At 37.5% G+C, this 18,465-nt stretch overlaps 4 protein-coding genes across 4 annotated transcripts; 3 read left to right on the top strand and 1 right to left on the bottom strand.

The window, feature by feature from the left end:
• The first annotated feature begins 2,344 nt into the window (after nucleotides 1-2,344).
• On the top strand, nucleotides 2,345-3,721 carry LOC137950920 (protein SPEAR1-like). Its single transcript, XM_068797582.1, has 5 exons — nucleotides 2,345-2,551; nucleotides 2,673-2,768; nucleotides 3,224-3,291; nucleotides 3,387-3,471; nucleotides 3,589-3,721. The coding sequence occupies exons 1-5, from the start codon at nucleotides 2,345-2,347 to the stop codon at nucleotides 3,706-3,708; spliced, it is 576 nt and encodes a 191-aa protein (XP_068653683.1). The 3' UTR covers nucleotides 3,709-3,721.
• Nucleotides 3,722-9,792: 6,071 nt separating this feature from the next.
• On the top strand, nucleotides 9,793-11,752 carry LOC137950238 (aldehyde oxidase GLOX1-like). Its single transcript, XM_068796624.1, has 3 exons — nucleotides 9,793-10,206; nucleotides 10,309-10,469; nucleotides 10,582-11,752. Exons 1-3 carry the CDS (start codon nucleotides 9,793-9,795, stop codon nucleotides 11,750-11,752), a joined length of 1,746 nt encoding a protein of 581 aa, XP_068652725.1.
• A 1,219-nt stretch (nucleotides 11,753-12,971) lies between these two features.
• Nucleotides 12,972-14,769, top strand: LOC137950239 (probable xyloglucan endotransglucosylase/hydrolase protein 26). Its single transcript, XM_068796625.1, has 4 exons — nucleotides 12,972-13,146; nucleotides 13,692-13,792; nucleotides 14,031-14,224; nucleotides 14,328-14,769. The coding sequence occupies exons 1-4, from the start codon at nucleotides 12,972-12,974 to the stop codon at nucleotides 14,767-14,769; spliced, it is 912 nt and encodes a 303-aa protein (XP_068652726.1).
• Nucleotides 14,770-15,456: 687 nt separating this feature from the next.
• Nucleotides 15,457-16,364, bottom strand: LOC137949672 (uncharacterized). Its single transcript, XM_068795801.1, has one exon. It carries the CDS (start codon nucleotides 16,283-16,285, stop codon nucleotides 15,878-15,880), a length of 408 nt encoding a protein of 135 aa, XP_068651902.1. The 5' UTR covers nucleotides 16,286-16,364; the 3' UTR covers nucleotides 15,457-15,877.
• Nucleotides 16,365-18,465: the final 2,101 nt, after the last annotated feature.

An 18,465-nucleotide genomic window follows, 5' to 3' on the forward strand; every position in this document is an offset into this window, starting at 1 on the left:
AGAAGGGTTTGGAATGTATGGCAGTCGCACCTACTCCACATGTGGCCATGAGCTTCCCTTGGTTGTTTCCGAGGTTCCCTTCTTCTTTATAAACAATCTCCTTGGACACTTCTTACAGAGTTACCAATCTCGCAGTTTCGTTTATTAATGAATGATCTCAATTAGCACAGGACCCGATCATGTTCATATTTTATGTGGTTCTCCAGAAGAAAAAATCTTTTTTTTTTTATTTTTCTTTTCTGGGTGAACCTTATATTTGGCTAAGATTAAGAAACGTCGCAAGTGATCAAAGTTTGACAGCACTAAAAAGTAAAGAAATTATGTAGAAAAGCTTAAACAACCAACCGACCACTGCATTTACAGAGATGAAAACAGCTTCCATGGAAGTACGAATTGAAGTATGAGGATCATGTGATTTACTTGAAACCCATGTTTGCAAAGGACCCACTTGAAAAAATTATAGCCACACTGGGATATGAGCATGCTTATTTTCAATTTGTTTATGAATCAAATATTCGAACTGTCCTCCTTTGACAGTACCGTTTTCTCCATGAATCACTTTTCTCGGACTGAAAAAGAGGAGCTTCGACCCAGGGAAGAAGAAGAAGAAGAAGAAGGAGCTCCACATGTAACGGCGAAATCCGCTTTGTTAATAGGGAACACGATCGGAAAATCTTAGCTTTTTCTCCAAGGGATGCTTGCAATCGTGTGGGAGTAATCTACAGATAATAATTCGCATGTGCCCATAATCTACATTAGATACGTATCCCCAATCCCTCCACTCCTTCCTGTCTTTGCTTTTTATATTGGCCACGTACATCAAATCAAGCTTAACAAAAACCCAGAAAAAAACAGAAGAAAAAAAAAAAAAACACACAACTTTCTCGTCTCTCATTATTATTCGATTGCCCTTTTAACGTCGTTGCCAAATTGTCTTTCTGGGTCCAGCCTGGGTGTGTTCGCTCTTGACTTGCCTTGATTCAAGCTCAAGATCACCTTTTTTCCGATTATGAACTCCTACCATATTTATAGATGCGAAATAGTAGTGGACAAAGCTGCGCGGTGAGAATCGATCAGATGGTGGGGATTTCCTGATTGAAAGGGCACTCACATCGGAGGGAAATGAGAATAAAACCAGGCCCATTTGAGGTATAAATTAAGTGGGAAATTAGGGTTAGGAGACAGGGAAGGCGGGTGATGTAAGTTTGGTGTCATATCGAGGAGTTCACATGTCCATGTAAAAAATTGGAAGCTTTCTCTCTCTTTCCCATCCTGCAAATAAAATAACAGAGCCACAAATCATGCGGGCAACAGCTCGACTTGATTTGGTGCATGGCAACTAAGCACCTCGACAAAAATATCGCTGGAAATGCTTGCCCAGACATCTCACGAGATCTCCGCAGAAGAAAAACAACCCTTCTCCATTTAACCATTTCTATCCATTTCTAGGCCATGAAGGCATAAACAAACAGTAACTAAGAACGGGATTTTTCAGGTTTTGTTAAACTTAACAAGATTGGGTTTTTCTTCCTTCTCGTGTTCTTGGTTCTCCTTCTCTTAAACATTTTGGTCAAGCAACGTTGGTGGTTAGTACCGACTCTTATAAAAAATTAAAAAAAACAAAGGGAAGAAAATCATTCAAACTAATGGTTGTCATATTTTACGTTCATGTCAACTAATATAACTAATTTGGAGTATTTAATTGTAAAGATATGTATCTTTTTTTTTTTTTTTTTTACTTCTTCTGGCCCGTGTTTATCCTCTGCCAATCTCGTTTAGTCTAAAATTTAAGTTCAGTTCGGAAGGGAAAGTTTCATTTCATGGTAGAGGATCGTGCGAATTAACCAGAGGCCTCTAAGGCTTGGAAGTACTGTAATTGCCGATCATCTGCAGATTCCGAGAACTTGATTTCTCCTGAAACGGTGGTACGCTTTGATTTGAGGTGTTGGCTCAGGAAATTTCTTGAAAATATAAAATGTGATACGGTCCACCTTTAAATCTAAAATTTTTAATCGGTTCCTTTATTCAAAGAAATGATTATAAAATATGCTTAACAAACCATCCTGAAGCGTTTCCTGACAAGAGAATATGAGCCAATCTCTTTCATTTATGGTAGTTCTTACAGCAGCAACGTCAAACTACAGAACTCCACAAAATCACCCCAGAGAGAAAAACATAGAATCTAACAATATTTCATTAAATCTTGGTCAATCTGATCCAGCAATGCAATAATTACTTTCTGGTGCAAACACCTTAAAAAGGGTCATGGAGATGTCTCTTTCCCGTTCGAAGACATCTTGCAGAGGCCGCTCCTTGTGGTGAACTTGACGAGAGAGGAGAAGAGATGGGTAGCAGCTATTTTGGAGACCCAAGCTTGGGGAATGGAAGATCTGGGTCTTCTCGGAAGGGGAAAAAGAGCAATTCCGACAAGCCGAAGCAGCCACAAAGAGGACTTGGTGTGGCTCAGTTGGAGAAGATAAGATTAAGAAACCAGATGAATTCCTGCTACACGCCTTCTCTTCACGGATCCTCTCACCCCGGTTTCAATCAGGTATTTGGGTTTTTTACTTTCTTTTGATCTTTCTCGATCCCTGTTTAATTTCCTTCTCATGTTTATGATCTGCCTCGCAATCTTTTCTTTCCCTGTGTTTCACTTTCATATGTATATGAAGGAAGAGAATGCGCCAGTGGAGATGGCACTTCCATCGTCAGTATCATCTTCTTCATATATTTCAGGGCCCTCCTTCGGCTACAATCCCAACTTAATGGTAATCTAAACTTCTTTTCAGCTCCTTTTCTCCTCCTCCCCTCTTAATTCTTTTCTGTTTTACAATCCATCTTTAAGTCAGATTTGATAGGGAATTGACTGTAGAAATGGAAAAAGAATCCTTGGAAGGGCTTCTTCAAATGCCCTCAGATCCCTAGGGCATATAGTTCATCGGTCATCTTTTAATTTGCTCCTGCCAAGGAGTAAATGTTTTTTTTTATTTTTTATTGACCAATGACAAATCTGTCATATGCTTTTTGTATCTGTACTGGTTACTGGTCAGTAGTTTACTCATAATGAAGATAACCATTTTCAAAGACAAACCCATGGCAGGTATCAAACAAACCAATTCAGAAGTAATCATTCTAGGGCCCTGGCACTGGGATTACTTCTTCTTTCCACATTTTTCTTCTCTCACCTTTTAACTCTTTGTGTTACTGTTCATATTGTATACAGGTGGGCGTGGGAGACGTGGAATCCTCAGATATCAGATACGGGGACTCCATTTCTACTGCTACAGAAAGGTACCCCCTCCACACATCAATTCTTTAGCGCTGTTGAACCCTATAGAACACGATGCTCAATTCCTAAACTGTTCAGTAAATTTCCTTGAAACTAGTTGGAATCAGAACAGAAGCATATTACAGACCCAGCAGTCAGCGCAATCAAGTATGACACGACATTTCCTGAGACTCCACGCGGAGGTAGTCTTCCACTCATCCTCTTCTCTCTCGTTTTTCTATCCAACACATTACCTGAAAACATCATTTATATAGAATCAAAAACTGAATTATGCATCTCTTCCTCCGTTCACTATCCAGGATTCGTCACAGAAGAAGAGAAGGCAAGACAGGTGCGACTCAATGGGATCAAGCAGTCACAACTCCGACTCAAGTCATGAAGGGCAAGAGCTAGACTTAGAGCTAAAGCTGTCACTTTAGGGTCTTCTATTCTTAGTTTGCAGCTGTGAGTTACATATGAACAGTTGGTTTCAAAACACTCCTCTAAAGCTAAGTTCACAGAATTGTACTAGCTTTCAAGTAGAATTTTTCTTTGTAATCCATGTAGAAGTGTTCTATGTAATGGAAGCTGTGGAAACTTTTAAAAGACAATGAATCTCAGTTTCTTTCTTAATGGAAAGCAGTAGTGATTTCTTGTACAAATGGTTTTTATTCTAGTTTATGGCCACATTTAGTTTGAAAGTGAAGAAAGCAGTACCCAGAAAGCATAATTTGACCATAGGAAAATCAAGGATTTCTAGGAATTAATGCTCTCTTGATAAAGATTATGCTAATCTTCAGATTCTTGTAATCTGAATTGTTTCTGGATAAGGCTAACCAGGTTCTCATCAACATAAAAGACTTAGTAACACCACACTGTTTACTTTAGTCCCCATCAGTACTTAAAACTTGCTTTACATGCTGGGGGCACATGTGGGGTGATTATCTTCATATTCTAGTGAATCCTTCAAAAATTATACTTAAATCACATCTGAGGCACTAAATTTTCTTCTAAACATGAGAAATCTTACAGCAGACCAATTTCCTCTACTACTGATCAGCCTTAAAATCTTCAGTGTTCCATCAACATCTAACCTACAAAATGGATAATGCATGTGAAGGACTAGATTAATTATTCCTCCTAAGAAAGTAACCAGTATTACCAGTATATGAAATGTTAATTATTGGGTTGATGGACTTTGCATCACCAGATATCCAGTTTATGCCAACTCATTATCGTGGACCAGGTGAGAAAGCACCAACCACCATTTGCTTTTGCAATTGGTAAAACTTTGAAGATGACACGAAGAGAAAAACTATACAAGCAGCTGATAAAATCATATTTTCTTCTTTACGTAAAGAACTGTAAAACTCAGTCAGGCAGATCCACCGGTTAATGCTTCTATCAACTTCATGAAAGACAAGTCAGTGCAAGGAGAATACATTCGCTGCTATGCATTCATTGGCTTCATCTATGCAAGGAGAATTGGAATATATTGAACAAAAGCGCTCATTGTAATCGAGAGGATAAGTCAAGGAAGCAGTATCCAACTTCAATATTAGATCTTGAGATGGTAGTTTCTTTTTCCTGATTCGTGAAAGTAAGACTTTTACACACAATTGGCTCTTACTCAGCAGTTTTAGCAGTCGTTTAGGCACCCACGAGAGGCTATGAGTGTGAGTTCTTGCATATTGTTTGGCAGATCAAGTAGTTGCATCGCCATTCTCCAGCTTTTCTGAAGGGGTACTACCCAATGGCTAGTGTCATCAGCCATTGAGCTTGTCCTATTGTCTTGTCTTCGAACGGTGCTTTTCTTGAACTATATGAAAACTTGAAGAACCTTGAATGCTTGAATTGGCAAATGGCTGAACAGTTGGTGGGGATATTTGTCTTCAAACTTGGGGTTATTTCACACGGAAACTTCAGTTGCAGAGTTAGAAAGTTTTGGAAAGGAGGACAAACAATGAAGTACAATGATTTGACTAAAAATATGTTCTCAAATCTAAGACCAAATTCACAAGCCGGGAGGAGGGAGAAGGGGTAAGAGGAATAGGGGAAGAGTAGCTTGCCCTTAAATTTTTGCTCTCCTTAAATGGAGGTCTCTCTCTCTCTCTCTCTCTCTCTCTCTCTCTCTCTCTCTCCTCTCCCTCTCTCTCTCTCTCTCTCTCTCTCTCTCTCTCTCTCTCTCTCTCTCTTCTCTCTCTCTCATATTTAGTTTTTTAATTTATCTCACACACCTTTTTCTAGGGAATTATTTATTTGCATCTACTTTCTATGATAGTAGAACCATATTCAATTTTTAATAAACATATTTAAAATATTTTTTAAAAATTTTATTAGTTACAAAATACTATGGTTTTTTTTTGTGTAAATTTATTTATAAATTTTGAATGATCAGAGAAAATTATAATTGATCATATTTCTAATATTAGATATATATTAATTTGTTAATTTTAAAATGAGACATTTTATAATTTTAATTATATTAATGTATTACTTTAACTAAAAAAAAATTACTATTTTTATTTATTTATATTTTTGAAAATAAATTTGACCCTTAAAGAATAATTCAAAGAGAAAATTTTGATTTGATGAAACATCGTTTATGACAGAGAGAGTTTGAAGTTTTTTTAATTTCATTAAGAGAAAATTAACTTCTGCCAAGTAATTCAAAAACTCACTTGGAGAAGTTCCCCCAACAAAAAAATTGTTGGCAAAATTTGTTTCCATGTTTGCATTGGTAAAAGTCAAAATCACTGCCAGTGAACTCGTAATTCATTAACAGAGATTTTGAAACTCTACCAATAAAATAGAAAATTGGTTGATAGAGATGTTGAATAGCAAATATGGAAAAGTCTTACATGACTCATATAATAAGAAGTCTTATAGAGCTAGAATTATTATAGTGGAGTCTTATAGAAATCTCATAGGAGCAGTTCTCATAGAAGAGTATCGGTGAAATGTGTTTTAGTCATGTTAGTCTTCCATTTATGTTAAGTTGTTCAATTATTTTAAGACAACTTTTAGTGTTTAACTTTGATGTAATTGGAACAAAGGTAGTTTAATTGTAATTGGATTCTACTTATTTCCTCTATTATAAATAGAAACTCATGTACTCAAATTATGAAAAGTTAGTAAAGTTTCTCTTTTCTAGAAATTCAACGTGCTATTAGAGAGGGTTTTGTCAGATGACTCGATCAACCCACAGATATAATGTGATCATTTTTCTTATCAATCATTTCTAGTAGTTTAGGTTTGTATTCTATCTTTTTATTTCTTTCATGTCCTAGTACCCATTGTTTTCTTGGAGTTCATACCTCTATACTAAACTTTTCATATTAAAAATTATATATTTATGGAAAGAACTTTGAGTCTACTTTCCAAATCAATTTTTTTTTTTTTGGGAAATTGGATTCTTCTACAAAGATAAATTGATACTTGAAGTAGTAAAGGTTAGACTATAATAGAGGTTTAAGTAGCAGCAGAAAACTTCAAACTTTGAGGCATTTTATATCATCAAGAACAAGACTTTATATGGATAATTATATATAAAAAAACTATATATAAGTCTATTTTCTTACTTATCCAACTAATTTTCAATCCAATTTTTCTTGAGGGAGATATCGATCTCGGAAGAGTCAATGATCATCTTGGCCAGGGAAGAAATAGTACGCAGTTCGGCCAGATTATAGAGTAAATATATTACATATAATATATATTACATTAGTAGTACAATTGGAAGAAAATATACTCCATGTAAAATATATACCATCTCCTCTCTGATACGCATAAAAATCTTCGACCCCGTGGTATGTCAAACATTTTGTTTGCTAACATATTTTATATTTACTTAGGAATATCTCTGCAAATAAAAGTAGACACGAGTAAAATAAAAACTAATTGAGATTTTATAATACAATCTTAAGAAATCTAATCACCTGGAACCTCTCTCCCTGATACACCTTCACACATGGCCATTGCCAGTCCTATAGGGAAACCCCTTTATAAGGAGAAGATAGTGCCGCAAGGTAACCTCAACGCTCTCTATACCAGGCATGCATAGTAATCCGGTGTTGTTTGATACAACACCCCATATAGAATACACGCAGTTCGTGCCACTACATTACTATATATATCAACATCAAACTTCTCCTATAACACAAAACATTATCAAACTTAAAATTGTAATCTAGACAATTTTAAAAAATTAATTGAGCAGTTTGTAGTATTTACCTCAATATATGGATACCCACAAGCTAACTGATCATTGGTGTAGGCCTTTAACTGGTCCACCTTGACCTCTATGTGAACCCTAAGGATATGCCAACCCAATAAGTGAAAAGTGGACTATAAGGTCATAATGCCTCTTATCTGAGTCTCTAAACTCCATCGGGATCCTCCTACTGAGCTCTCTCATAACATCATCCATTCTAGAGCCTTGGCCTTATCAGTGGGGATACGAATGGAGTGAAAGTGGATGGATAAGATGTGAAAGAAGTTGATATAGCAAATTAGGGTGTGGATGGATCTATATACATAAAGTAAATAAATTACTATAAATAAAATATAATTTAACATAAACGAGTTACAATAATTAGTTGACTTTCATACCCTATATATATAGAACATGATTGTCCCTCCAAGTATCACTGCCATGCATCTCCAATGGTAGCTCCATCAAATCTTTGTCCTCGAATGATGCATAGCGTGAGACTAATGATAGCCTAGGTGGATGAGGAGGCATGATATCAAATCAACCTACATATACAATATATTTATAATATCAATAATATTATTTCTAAATAACAATAATACTAACGATGTTTAAAATAAATAATTTTACAAAAACTAATGTTTTAAACCCAAGAAAATTATCCAGATACATTGTCGTCTAACAATCTTATATCTCTTCATCATTTTCTTCCCCCTCTTCTTCAACCTCTTCTTTTACTTCTTCTGCTTTCACTTGTTCTTCATCATACTTGTCTCGAACATAACCTTATCTTCTTCGTTTATATGGCATCGATACCACAAACCATATGTTGTATGATGTACTCATATTGCCAAATATGTAGAAACAATCACTTGCATGCTCTAGACATACATTCCATGAGTCAACAACAAAGCACAAGTGCTCTTTCTTAAATTCATGTCAAAGTTTTTGAATCTGTCAAATGTCTCAACGTAGTTGTTTCATCCACATACCTTAGCATGCCACCTCATATCCTTAGTTGTATCATCTGATGTAAATAGTCGTTCACGTCATAGTTTGAATGGATAATAGTGTAAGACCTTTTGATGACTAACTTTTGTTTGTTGTTTGATTATATATAACTCAACTCATGACATTGCGGACTTGTTTGTCTTTTCATGTTCTTCTTAAAATAAGATATGCAGACATGTATCTTTTCAAAAAGGAATCCCAACTCATGTAAAGAGTTTTTTGCCTCGTAATAGTTGCGAGATAGTGATTCACCAGGAGGAAATAGTTCTTTTAGTAGAGAAAATATATTATCCTATGCTTTATTACTCATGTTGAAAATTGTTTTGATATAGAGCGAACAGATGAAAAACTTCAGCTTAGAGAAGCTTTGAAAACCAGGATATAACGACTTGTTTTGATATAGGGTTTAGTTTGTAATTATTTTATATTGATCACTTGGAGATCCCCAAGAGAGGACCATATCAAGAGAGAAGTATTGAGTAGAAGACTAGTTGATTCTCTCACAACTCAAAAATGGTTCAAAAACTAGGAAACCTCTATAGTCCAGGTTTGTGTCGAATTTCTAAAAACATATCCCCATTCTATCAGCTTCATATAAAACTCGCTCCCACGAAAACCCATCATAGGTTTGAAAATACAACCAAGTCTCCACCTCATGAAAAGTTTTTGTTAGGAACAATTTCAGAGTGTTCAGGGAAGAGAAGGACAATAATAAATTATTAAGTGTATACAACCTACAACAATTTGTTGTAGCAATCCATGTATATCAATTAAATTTGTTGTAGCAATCCATGTATATTAATTATAGTATCGAAAATAAAAAATTTAATTTTTAGAGGGGGCAAAATTTACATGAAAACAAGGGTTTTTAATCTGGATACTATTTAGTAGTTAAACATCTAAAATATTGTTCCAACATTTAAGCTACTTGAACGGCTTCCACCGAACCTCAGTGCACAATCATCGTTATTTGCTTGCTTAATTAGACCATTGACCCTTAAACGACACCCCTACACACTTGGAGCAGTTTTGACCATTAAGAAAACAGAGTAGAATTAATGTTTGGAGAAAAGACCGAGATTTGACTTTAAACCAAGAAAACAGAACCCGATCCTTTAGACGACTTTCACGCCCATAAAACATCCTTTTGCGAGAATACAGGACAGACGTCGAATATAAAAAAGTCTGAAAGAAAACACAAAAAGGACAATAAAGACTGATCGGAAGAGAGAAGCGAGAAGGGAAAACAGAAAAAAATAATAATTTAAGGGGCTGTGTGCCCCATTGGAGCAAATCCGCGATGGCTATTGTTCAGAAAGTTGTATTGTTTATCCCCCTCTTGTTAGGGGCAGCAATGGCTTCTTTCGGGAGCATTCCTTCCTTCGATAAGCCATCGAATTCCAATGGGGGAGGTGGTGGATGGATCAGCGATGTATTGGAGAGAAAGACCGAGGTGGCGCCGCCGAATGACTTCCAGACAGACTATAAGGGCAGTTGGGAGCTAGCCAGCAAAAGCTCTGGCATCTCGGCCATGCACGCCGTTCTCATGCCCACTAATAAGGTGATCATGTTCGATGCTACCAACTTTGGTCCTTCAAAGATCAAGTTGCCGCCCAGGGATTGTCGGCCAATTCCCAAACAACCTGGGGAGGTCGACTGTTGGGCTCATGCTGTCGAATTCGACATCTATACCAGTTCGTTGCGGCCATTGAAGGTGAGATATAAAGCCAAGGAAGCTTGGACTATTACTGACTATACAATTTGCTTCATCAAGAAATATAATCATCAATCGTACCTGTTTATCCTCCCTTAACAGGTTTTGACAAATACATGGTGCTCATCAGGGGCGCTAGATGCAGACGGAACATTGGTGCAAACTGGTGGATGGCGCGAAGGAGGCCGCGGAGTGCGATATCTTGATGCTTGCACCACCTGTAACTGGGAAGAGCACCCAGTTGCTCTATCTGCTCCGAGATGGTAAAGATGATCAAACGAATTAAATACTTTGGTTTCATGCGTTTTTTTTTTTTTTTTACCACAAGTTCTTCTTTAATAAAAGTGCAATTATTATATTTGGATTAATTCACAGGTATTCATCTCAACATGTTCTACCGGATGGCCGGATGTTAGTGGTAGGAGGACGACGGCAATTCAGCTACGAGTTCGTGCCAAAGAGAGGGCAGGTCAACGGAAGAAGGCAAAAAATTCTCCTCCCCTTGTTGAAAGAAACTTCCGATCTTGTGGAGAATAATCTCTACCCCTTCGTCAACCTCAACACCGACGGCAACCTCTTCATTCTAGCCAACAACCGCTCCATCCTCCTCGACTACACCACCAACACCATCATCCGTGAGTATCCTATCCTCCCCGGCGGCTCCCGCAACTACCCTTCCTCGGCCATGTCCGCCCTCCTCCCTCTCAGGCTCCGCGGACAGGTGAAGAGGGTGGTTGTTGAAGTCATCGTCTGTGGCGGAGCCCCCTCCACGTCCCCAAAGGACGCCGAAGTGGGAAAGTTCGTGCCGGCCTTGCGTTCCTGTGGCCGACTAGATCTCAACAAGGTTGGCGCTGAGTGGCGTATCGAGTACATGCCAACGCCGCGTGTGATGGGAGACATGCTTCTCCTTCCCAATGCTGAAGTTCTTCTCATCAATGGTGCAAAGAGGGGGAGTGCTGGATGGAATTTTGCCAAAGATCCCAACTTGGAACCATTGGTCTACAAACCTGGGAACCGTCGAGGCAATCGCTTCTTCCCCATGAATCCCACCACCATTCCTCGAATGTACCACTCAAGCAGTGTCGTCCTCCCTGACGGTAAAGTCCTTGTTGCCGGAAGCAACCCTAACGACGGCTACAACTTCACCGTCGAGTTCTCGACCGAACTGAGAGTGGAGAAGTTCTCGCCATATTACCTCGACCCCAAACTGGCCACTCACGCGCCTATCCTTTTGAACGCCGACAAGGGCAAGGAACTCGAATACGGCGCCAACCATCAAGTTCTTGTTTCCCTTTCAGACACGGATCTTAACGTAGGAAACTGCAAGATCACCATGTACACACCGCCCTACACCACTCATGGCTACTCTCAGAATCAAAGGATGTTGATACTAAGCCTAAGCAAAGTGGAGCAGGTGGGCTCCAAGAAATATGAAATTAGCTTCAACGCTCCAGTCAACAGCAAGATCGCTCCATCTGGATACTATTTACTCTTCGTCGTGAATAGGGGAATACCCAGCAATGGAATGTGGGTGAGAATCAAATAAAAGGCAAAAGAAGAGGGAAGAAGATTGATTGAGACTCTTTTTAAAGAACCCCTCACCCACCATTTTTAGAGACTCTTTTACTGTTTTCTTTTCTTTCTTGCACTGATTTTTTTTTTGTTTCTCAATTTATTTATTCGATCCCCAAAAAACTAACTTGTGTTATACTGATTTTTTTTTTTAGTTTTATTGTCCCAAGAACAGGAGAGGACCGAGGAATTTTCAAGTAGTTAGGTCTAGAAATTAATAGGCCCAAATCCGAAGATAGATTGAATAATAAAAATACCTAAAAGTTAAGGAATTTGATCATTAGATTTATGAAATCCATGCTATTTTTATTTTTTTTAAATATATAAGGAAGAAAACCTGAACTCAAGTTTTTTAAGTTGGATCCTATCAAATTTCCCGTTAAAAACACCCCTAACAGAGATAAAAGTTTCTCTAAGGTTGGAGGCATCGATGATTCTAGGCCTGGTACTGTCATAATGGTTTAGGACGGCGTTCCGCAGTGGAACCTAAAATTTCATGCAGCAGTCACTGCCATCACGTCGGAGGAGGAGAACCCGTCTCTATCTGTTCGGTGTTAATAGGTGGCCACTTCTCTTCGTGTGTGCCACGACTGCTATTTCCTCCGCTACCAAAAACAGCTTCAGTCGTGATAGATAATAAACAGTCTCAGACAGATATAATGCCGTTTTACCCGGTTGTTTTGTCTGCAAAACAGTAAAAAAGTTGATCGCATTAGTTTAAACTTCAATTCGAGGTAAGGGATAATCAATCTTAAAGGCAGCCAAAGAGGTGATGATAACCATTTGTTGAGTGTAGAAAAATCAATGAGTGTAATGCCATTACAACTTGCAGGAAGAAACCAAAGAGGTGGTGATAACCATCTGTTGAGTGTATTCATTGCTGGAAGCCACAGACAAGTGACATTTAACAAAGAGCAGTCTCCAGAAATGATTTTAAGGTGATTACTTCATTGAAAACTTTACATTAAAAGAACTAAAGACACAGCTTTTCATTCCAGGTGTTGGTGCAATTGTCACCAAGTCAACACAATCCCTAGCACCAAACCCCCCACCCCCCACCCCAGAATAAAAGAAATGAAAGAGGTCTCTGTTTGGTGGTTGGTTGTGCATATATATCTAGACCCATCAGTAGCTCTCCTGAAGATCATCCTATTTTCCGTTCTACTTCTACATCTGAATAGCAGAAAGTTAGTATGGCCACGATAAATTTGCTTGGGTTGTTCTTCTCACTCATTTTTCTGATTTCTTCCAACTCTATTGTGGTTAATGCTAACTTTTACAAGAGCACGGCATTTAACTGGGGCGCTCAACATTCGTTCATCTCAAACAATGGCAATGATCTTCAGCTTGTTCTTGACAGAACTTCAGGTATTGAACTTCTTCACTGAATGAGTAGACATCCATTTTAGGCATCAAAATAGGATAATGTATATATGCTTACCAAGTAAGGCATTAATCAGAAACATACTGCTAACTAGATGTTGCTAGTCAAGAAAAAATTGCTTAGCATATATGCTAAGCAAAGTCGCAGCTAGTCATTAGTTTATTTACAAGTTTAGACACCAATTGCCTTCGTCATTTGTTAGCAGAAGACCTGCATTCAGCAATCCCTTTTATCCCACCAACAGAAATTATGCTTGGGGTTCAAACACCACATTTACCAACATATACTGCATGCAGTATATTGAATATGGCCAATCAAATAACCAATAGAATAGAAAATCATCAACGGAAAGATTGCCATCATTATTTTCAGTTATAAGTTGCTCAAAATGGTGGTTCCAAGAAAAAATACCTGCTTGTAGACAAACTACAATGGTCAAAAGCAGAGATTGAATGGGTGTTATGTCGTGTTGAAAGCCACTGATCCAAATAGTAGCTTGCATTAAGTTTCCCTTTTCTTGACTTCTCAGGCTCAGGAATTCAGACAAAGAAACAGTTTCTCTTTGGAAGTGTGGAAATGCAAATCAAATTGGTCCCTGGAAACTCTGCTGGCACTGTTACTGCATACTATGTAAGTTCCCATCTCCAACAACCAGGATCATATCTCAAAAAATAGACCAATGCCACTCAATAAACATGCATTCACTCGATGTGGTTCCTGTCATCAGGTTCTCATTTTGTGCAAATTAAAATTAAAGATCTTTACATAATGAAATGATATTTCAGTAAACCCGAAATACTATTCCAGTTCCAGCTCTTGTTGCCAACCCTAAGAAGACCAACAAACTCGTGTTCATGGTTTCTTGTAGTTATCTTCCAAAGGTAGCAGGCATGATGAGATAGACTTCGAGTTCTTGGGAAATGTGTCAGGTCAACCTTATTTAATTCATACAAATATTTATACTCAAGGTAATGGAAGTCGAGAGCAGCAATTCTACCTCTGGTTCGACCCAACTGCAAATTTCCACAACTATACCATACAATGGAACCCTACCCATATAGTGTGAGTACAATGTCATGACTCTCATATTAAAATCATATGATGATTCAGTTCATTAACTCCACCAACATGCATATAGTGCTAACAAAATCATTTACTATTCCAGGTGGTTTATAGATGGGTTGCCGATCCGAGTATTCCGTAACTATGAAAGCATTGGTATCCCTTACCCAAACAAGCAGCCAATGAGAGCTTATTCCAGTATTTGGAATGCTGATAACTGGGCTACCAGAGGTGGACTTGTAAAGATTGACTGGAACAGTGCACCTTTTATAGCTAGACTACGCCAGTTCAGGGCAAGAGCTTGCAAGTGGAATGGACTCACCAGCATAGGCTTATGTGCATCCAACTCCTGGTGGACCTCTCCATCATATAGCAAACTGACCTATGCACAGCAGGGTCAACTGAAGTGGGTCCAAGACAACTACACGATCTATGACTACTGCAAAGATACCAAACGGTTCAACTGGAACATGCCTCCAGAGTGCTCCAAACAACACTTTTTAATGGGAGGGAGAGGTTCTGGCATATTCATTTTTTGGCATTGAGTTAGAATAATATTCTGTTTAGTCTGTTATGTTTCACCGAAATAACTATCAAATCTGACTGATGTAATCAGATTTGATTGTCAACTTCTTTCGGCATCAATGACCCATTTTGCATTGGAAAAAGTATGTTCTCTTGATGTCTTTCTATGGATAAAAGAAATCTTGCCGATTTGAAGCATGCAAATGTTACAAACCTAATAGTCAAAAAGAGACTAGACGGGTATCATCTACGCATTCAAAACGTTGTAAGGCACCAAAAAGATGGTGTTAGAAATAGCAATCCCAATATAGACAGCTCTGCGGATACTGGAGACAGACCATGGACAACAGATGTCACTGCAGAATTAAGCAACTTCAAATATGGTCCTTGTTTGACCCAGTCAAACCGATCATTGATAGAATCATCAAGAAGGTTGAGATGTGGCCCTCTTTCTCGCAGTCATGGTCTTCAAGTTAAAGAAACACCAAATACTCAACAAATGTACCAAGACAGCATGAGAAGGCATGAAGATAAATAGACAACAACTCTACTCAAATTTAAGACGAGTCATTTAAATTCCTAAACAATACATACAGTAGAGGGGAACAGACGTTTGAGAATTTAAAAAATATGGAAATGATAAATTACTTGTGGCCTTAGACCGCGAAGCTGCTCCAGCCATTATAACAATAACAAATAAAACTGAATTCAAGCAATTTCATGATAAAAGCTGTTTCGAAATGTCGATTTAGCTGCAGATGCGAGCTGTTACTCTCCAAATTGAAACTCACATTGTTCGTTACAGAAAAGAAGTAAAATGCACAAAAAAATTCAAAGTAGAATGGGAAGCCAAGCATATTTTTTCCATCTTTCTTTCCAGAAGACAATGGAAGAAAATTCAGAAGAAGAAAAATTACAACAGAACACTTGATGACAAAAATGACAAACGATTACAAATTTTCGAAGATTTAAAGAGTTGGAATGTTGTTCCGTTGATCAAGCACCACATTAGGAAAAAGAAAATGAAAAGCCTTACATCAAGTGGGAACGAAAAGATGCAAATTAAGAAGAAAAAAAAATCTACCCAGTTCTTCGATATGAACATTAAAAAATTTCCAAACCGCCAACTCAAGAAACACAAATCCAGACACCCAATACAATAAGAACCGTACCGAACAAAGTGAACCCTAGATGCGTCTCTTCACCAAGCAGCATTGCAGTTACCGCAGTAGCAGCGAAAGTCGTGGCGTTGGACACAGGGACAGCAACAGAAATGGGGGCGTGGCTTAGGATAGAGAAGAAAGTGGCCGAAGCAGACAAATTAATCACAAAAGGAATGGAGTACTGCCAAATTATCAATAGATTTAGCCACTTGTGGAAGTACCCAAGAAGTCGTTGATGGATGAGAAGAGATCCGCTAGGAGTGGAAGGGAAAGAACGGAGTCTCTCGTCCCAAAGTATCGCGCCCCGGCGCATCAGAGAGTTCGTGGCGCCCCAGACGAGCCCAACAAGTATCATCTTCCCCACATCGCCCATCTCTTCTTGTTCCTACTCTCCGCCGCTTGACCCGAGAAAATGAACGAATAGGCGAGGAAGTGAGCAAATTGCCTGGCCATTGTTCTAATCCTAACTAGTTCATGGACCAACAAATGTCATCTCCACCATTTATTAATGGGCAAATTCGAAAATACCAAATCGAACGTATATAAGGATCGCTGCTCCGATAATTTCAACTCTGTCATCAGTTCAGCAGCATCTGCCAGACTACCGAATACAGAAAACCCACCTCAAGGCCCTTACTTAATTAAATAAATTAATTAAGATTATTTATTTAATTAAATATATATATAAATAATTAAAAAATACAAATTTATTAATATCCAAATGTTAATCAAAATTTTAATTTACAATATCTAAAATCTCATTCTTAAAATAGTTATTAAAAATAATATTAAAAATAAGGAATTTATATAAATAAAAAGGGTATTTATTATAGAATTTTACTTTAATAGATTTAAATTTTATTTTCGATAATTTTATTTTACTAAACTTAAATAAATTCTGAGCTTTTCAATTAATAAATAGTTTTATAAAATATTTAATTATTTAATAAATAATATAAATAAAATGATCAAACAAATACTTATTATGAGAAGTTAGTGTAAGAGGGGTAAATGTGTCATTGTACCTCAAACTCAGTGATGTTAATAAGAGGATTAGGGTCGATTTTCTGATCCCAACGAGAGCTTCTCTCTGGCTGTCTTCCAGCATCTTCTTCTTCCTTTTCCCTCTTCCTCTCTTCTCTCAATCTTCTATATCTCATTTTTTGACATTATTCATGGATATACCATTGGAAGTGACCTGCTGTTAATAGGAGGATTAGGGTCTGCTATTTCCAGATGTGAACAAAAACTGCATGTTTTCCTTTTTGTTTGTATATATATGCGTATATATATTTCACATGCTTATTTTGCTTTATCGACTCAAAAACGGCTACATGTAGCCTTCCATGGCAGGACAAAGAAGCAAAAATATGATAAGATATGTGAGAAGAAGCTCTCTACTCCTATTGAAGTATGTAATTCCAACTGGTATTCATATTTGTTGTCCCTTCTTCTTTGAGTTTCAAAAGTTACATTGACTTTTTTGGGCTAATAATGCCTTTCTGTGTCAAAGGTTTTATGCAAGACCTTTCCTGTGGAGTTCGCATCATACTATTTCATTACATGCCTTGGAACTATTTCATTATTTGGAGTCTTATCTTTCACGTTTCTTGGTAATTGCTGCTAACTTTCTCAGGATCTTTCTAATTCCGGATCATTGTGGGAGTATTATGACAGACTTTACCTTATTCTAGCATGATCATTACTGCTCTATAGACAATCATACCAAAGACTTTTAGTTTAAGGAATGCAATAAATTGGAAAGCTTGAAATGAACTAAGGAATTTGTAATCATGAGTTGAAGTTTAGGTTCTTGCCCATTCAGGGGCAAGAGTCATACCCATACTTTCTGAGTGCATTGGTGGTTAGAGGGATGATGTTATATGTTGAAACAATTCTTCATTTTCATTTTTTATTCTAACATTTGCTCACTCCAGAGTATGTCATGGATTATATATTTGACTGGACAATCTTGAAATATCTGTAAGTCTTAAACATGAATTTCTTTGGTCCGGAGAACCAGACATGGTATATTGGGCAACAATCCCATGTTCCTGAAGAAACTTTGCAAATGGCCCAGGTGTTTGTCCATTCTCAGTGTATCTACCATAGTATTCTCCACCTCTATCTGATCTCACGATCTTAATTTGCTTACCGCTTTGTGTCTCTACTTCAGCCTTAAAAATCTTAAAGGCGTCTAATGCTTCATTCTTGTTATAAAGCATGTAGAGATACATGTATCGTGAGGAATCATCTATAAAAGAGATGGAATATTTCTAACTATGTGAGTCCATGTCTGGACTACATATATTAGTATGTATGATCTCTAATATGGTTGAACTCCTATTGGTACCTTTCTTTGACTTGTTAGTCTGTTTTCCCTTAATGCAATCTACACAAGTCTCAAAATCAGTAAAATTCAGAGTATTAAGTACCCCTTCATTCACTAATCTTTTAATTTTATCTATGGAGATATGACCTAATCTCTGGTGCCATAATGTAGATGAATCCTCATTAATAACACCTCTTTTATTACCAGTGTGAACATGCATT

The sequence above is a fragment of the Aristolochia californica genome, unplaced genomic scaffold, assembly GCF_029961685.1.
Source record: "Aristolochia californica isolate CCGP_79_NKW_82.1479 unplaced genomic scaffold, dmAriCali1.0.hap1 SCAF_14, whole genome shotgun sequence".
NCBI lineage: Eukaryota > Viridiplantae > Streptophyta > Magnoliopsida > Piperales > Aristolochiaceae > Aristolochia > Aristolochia californica.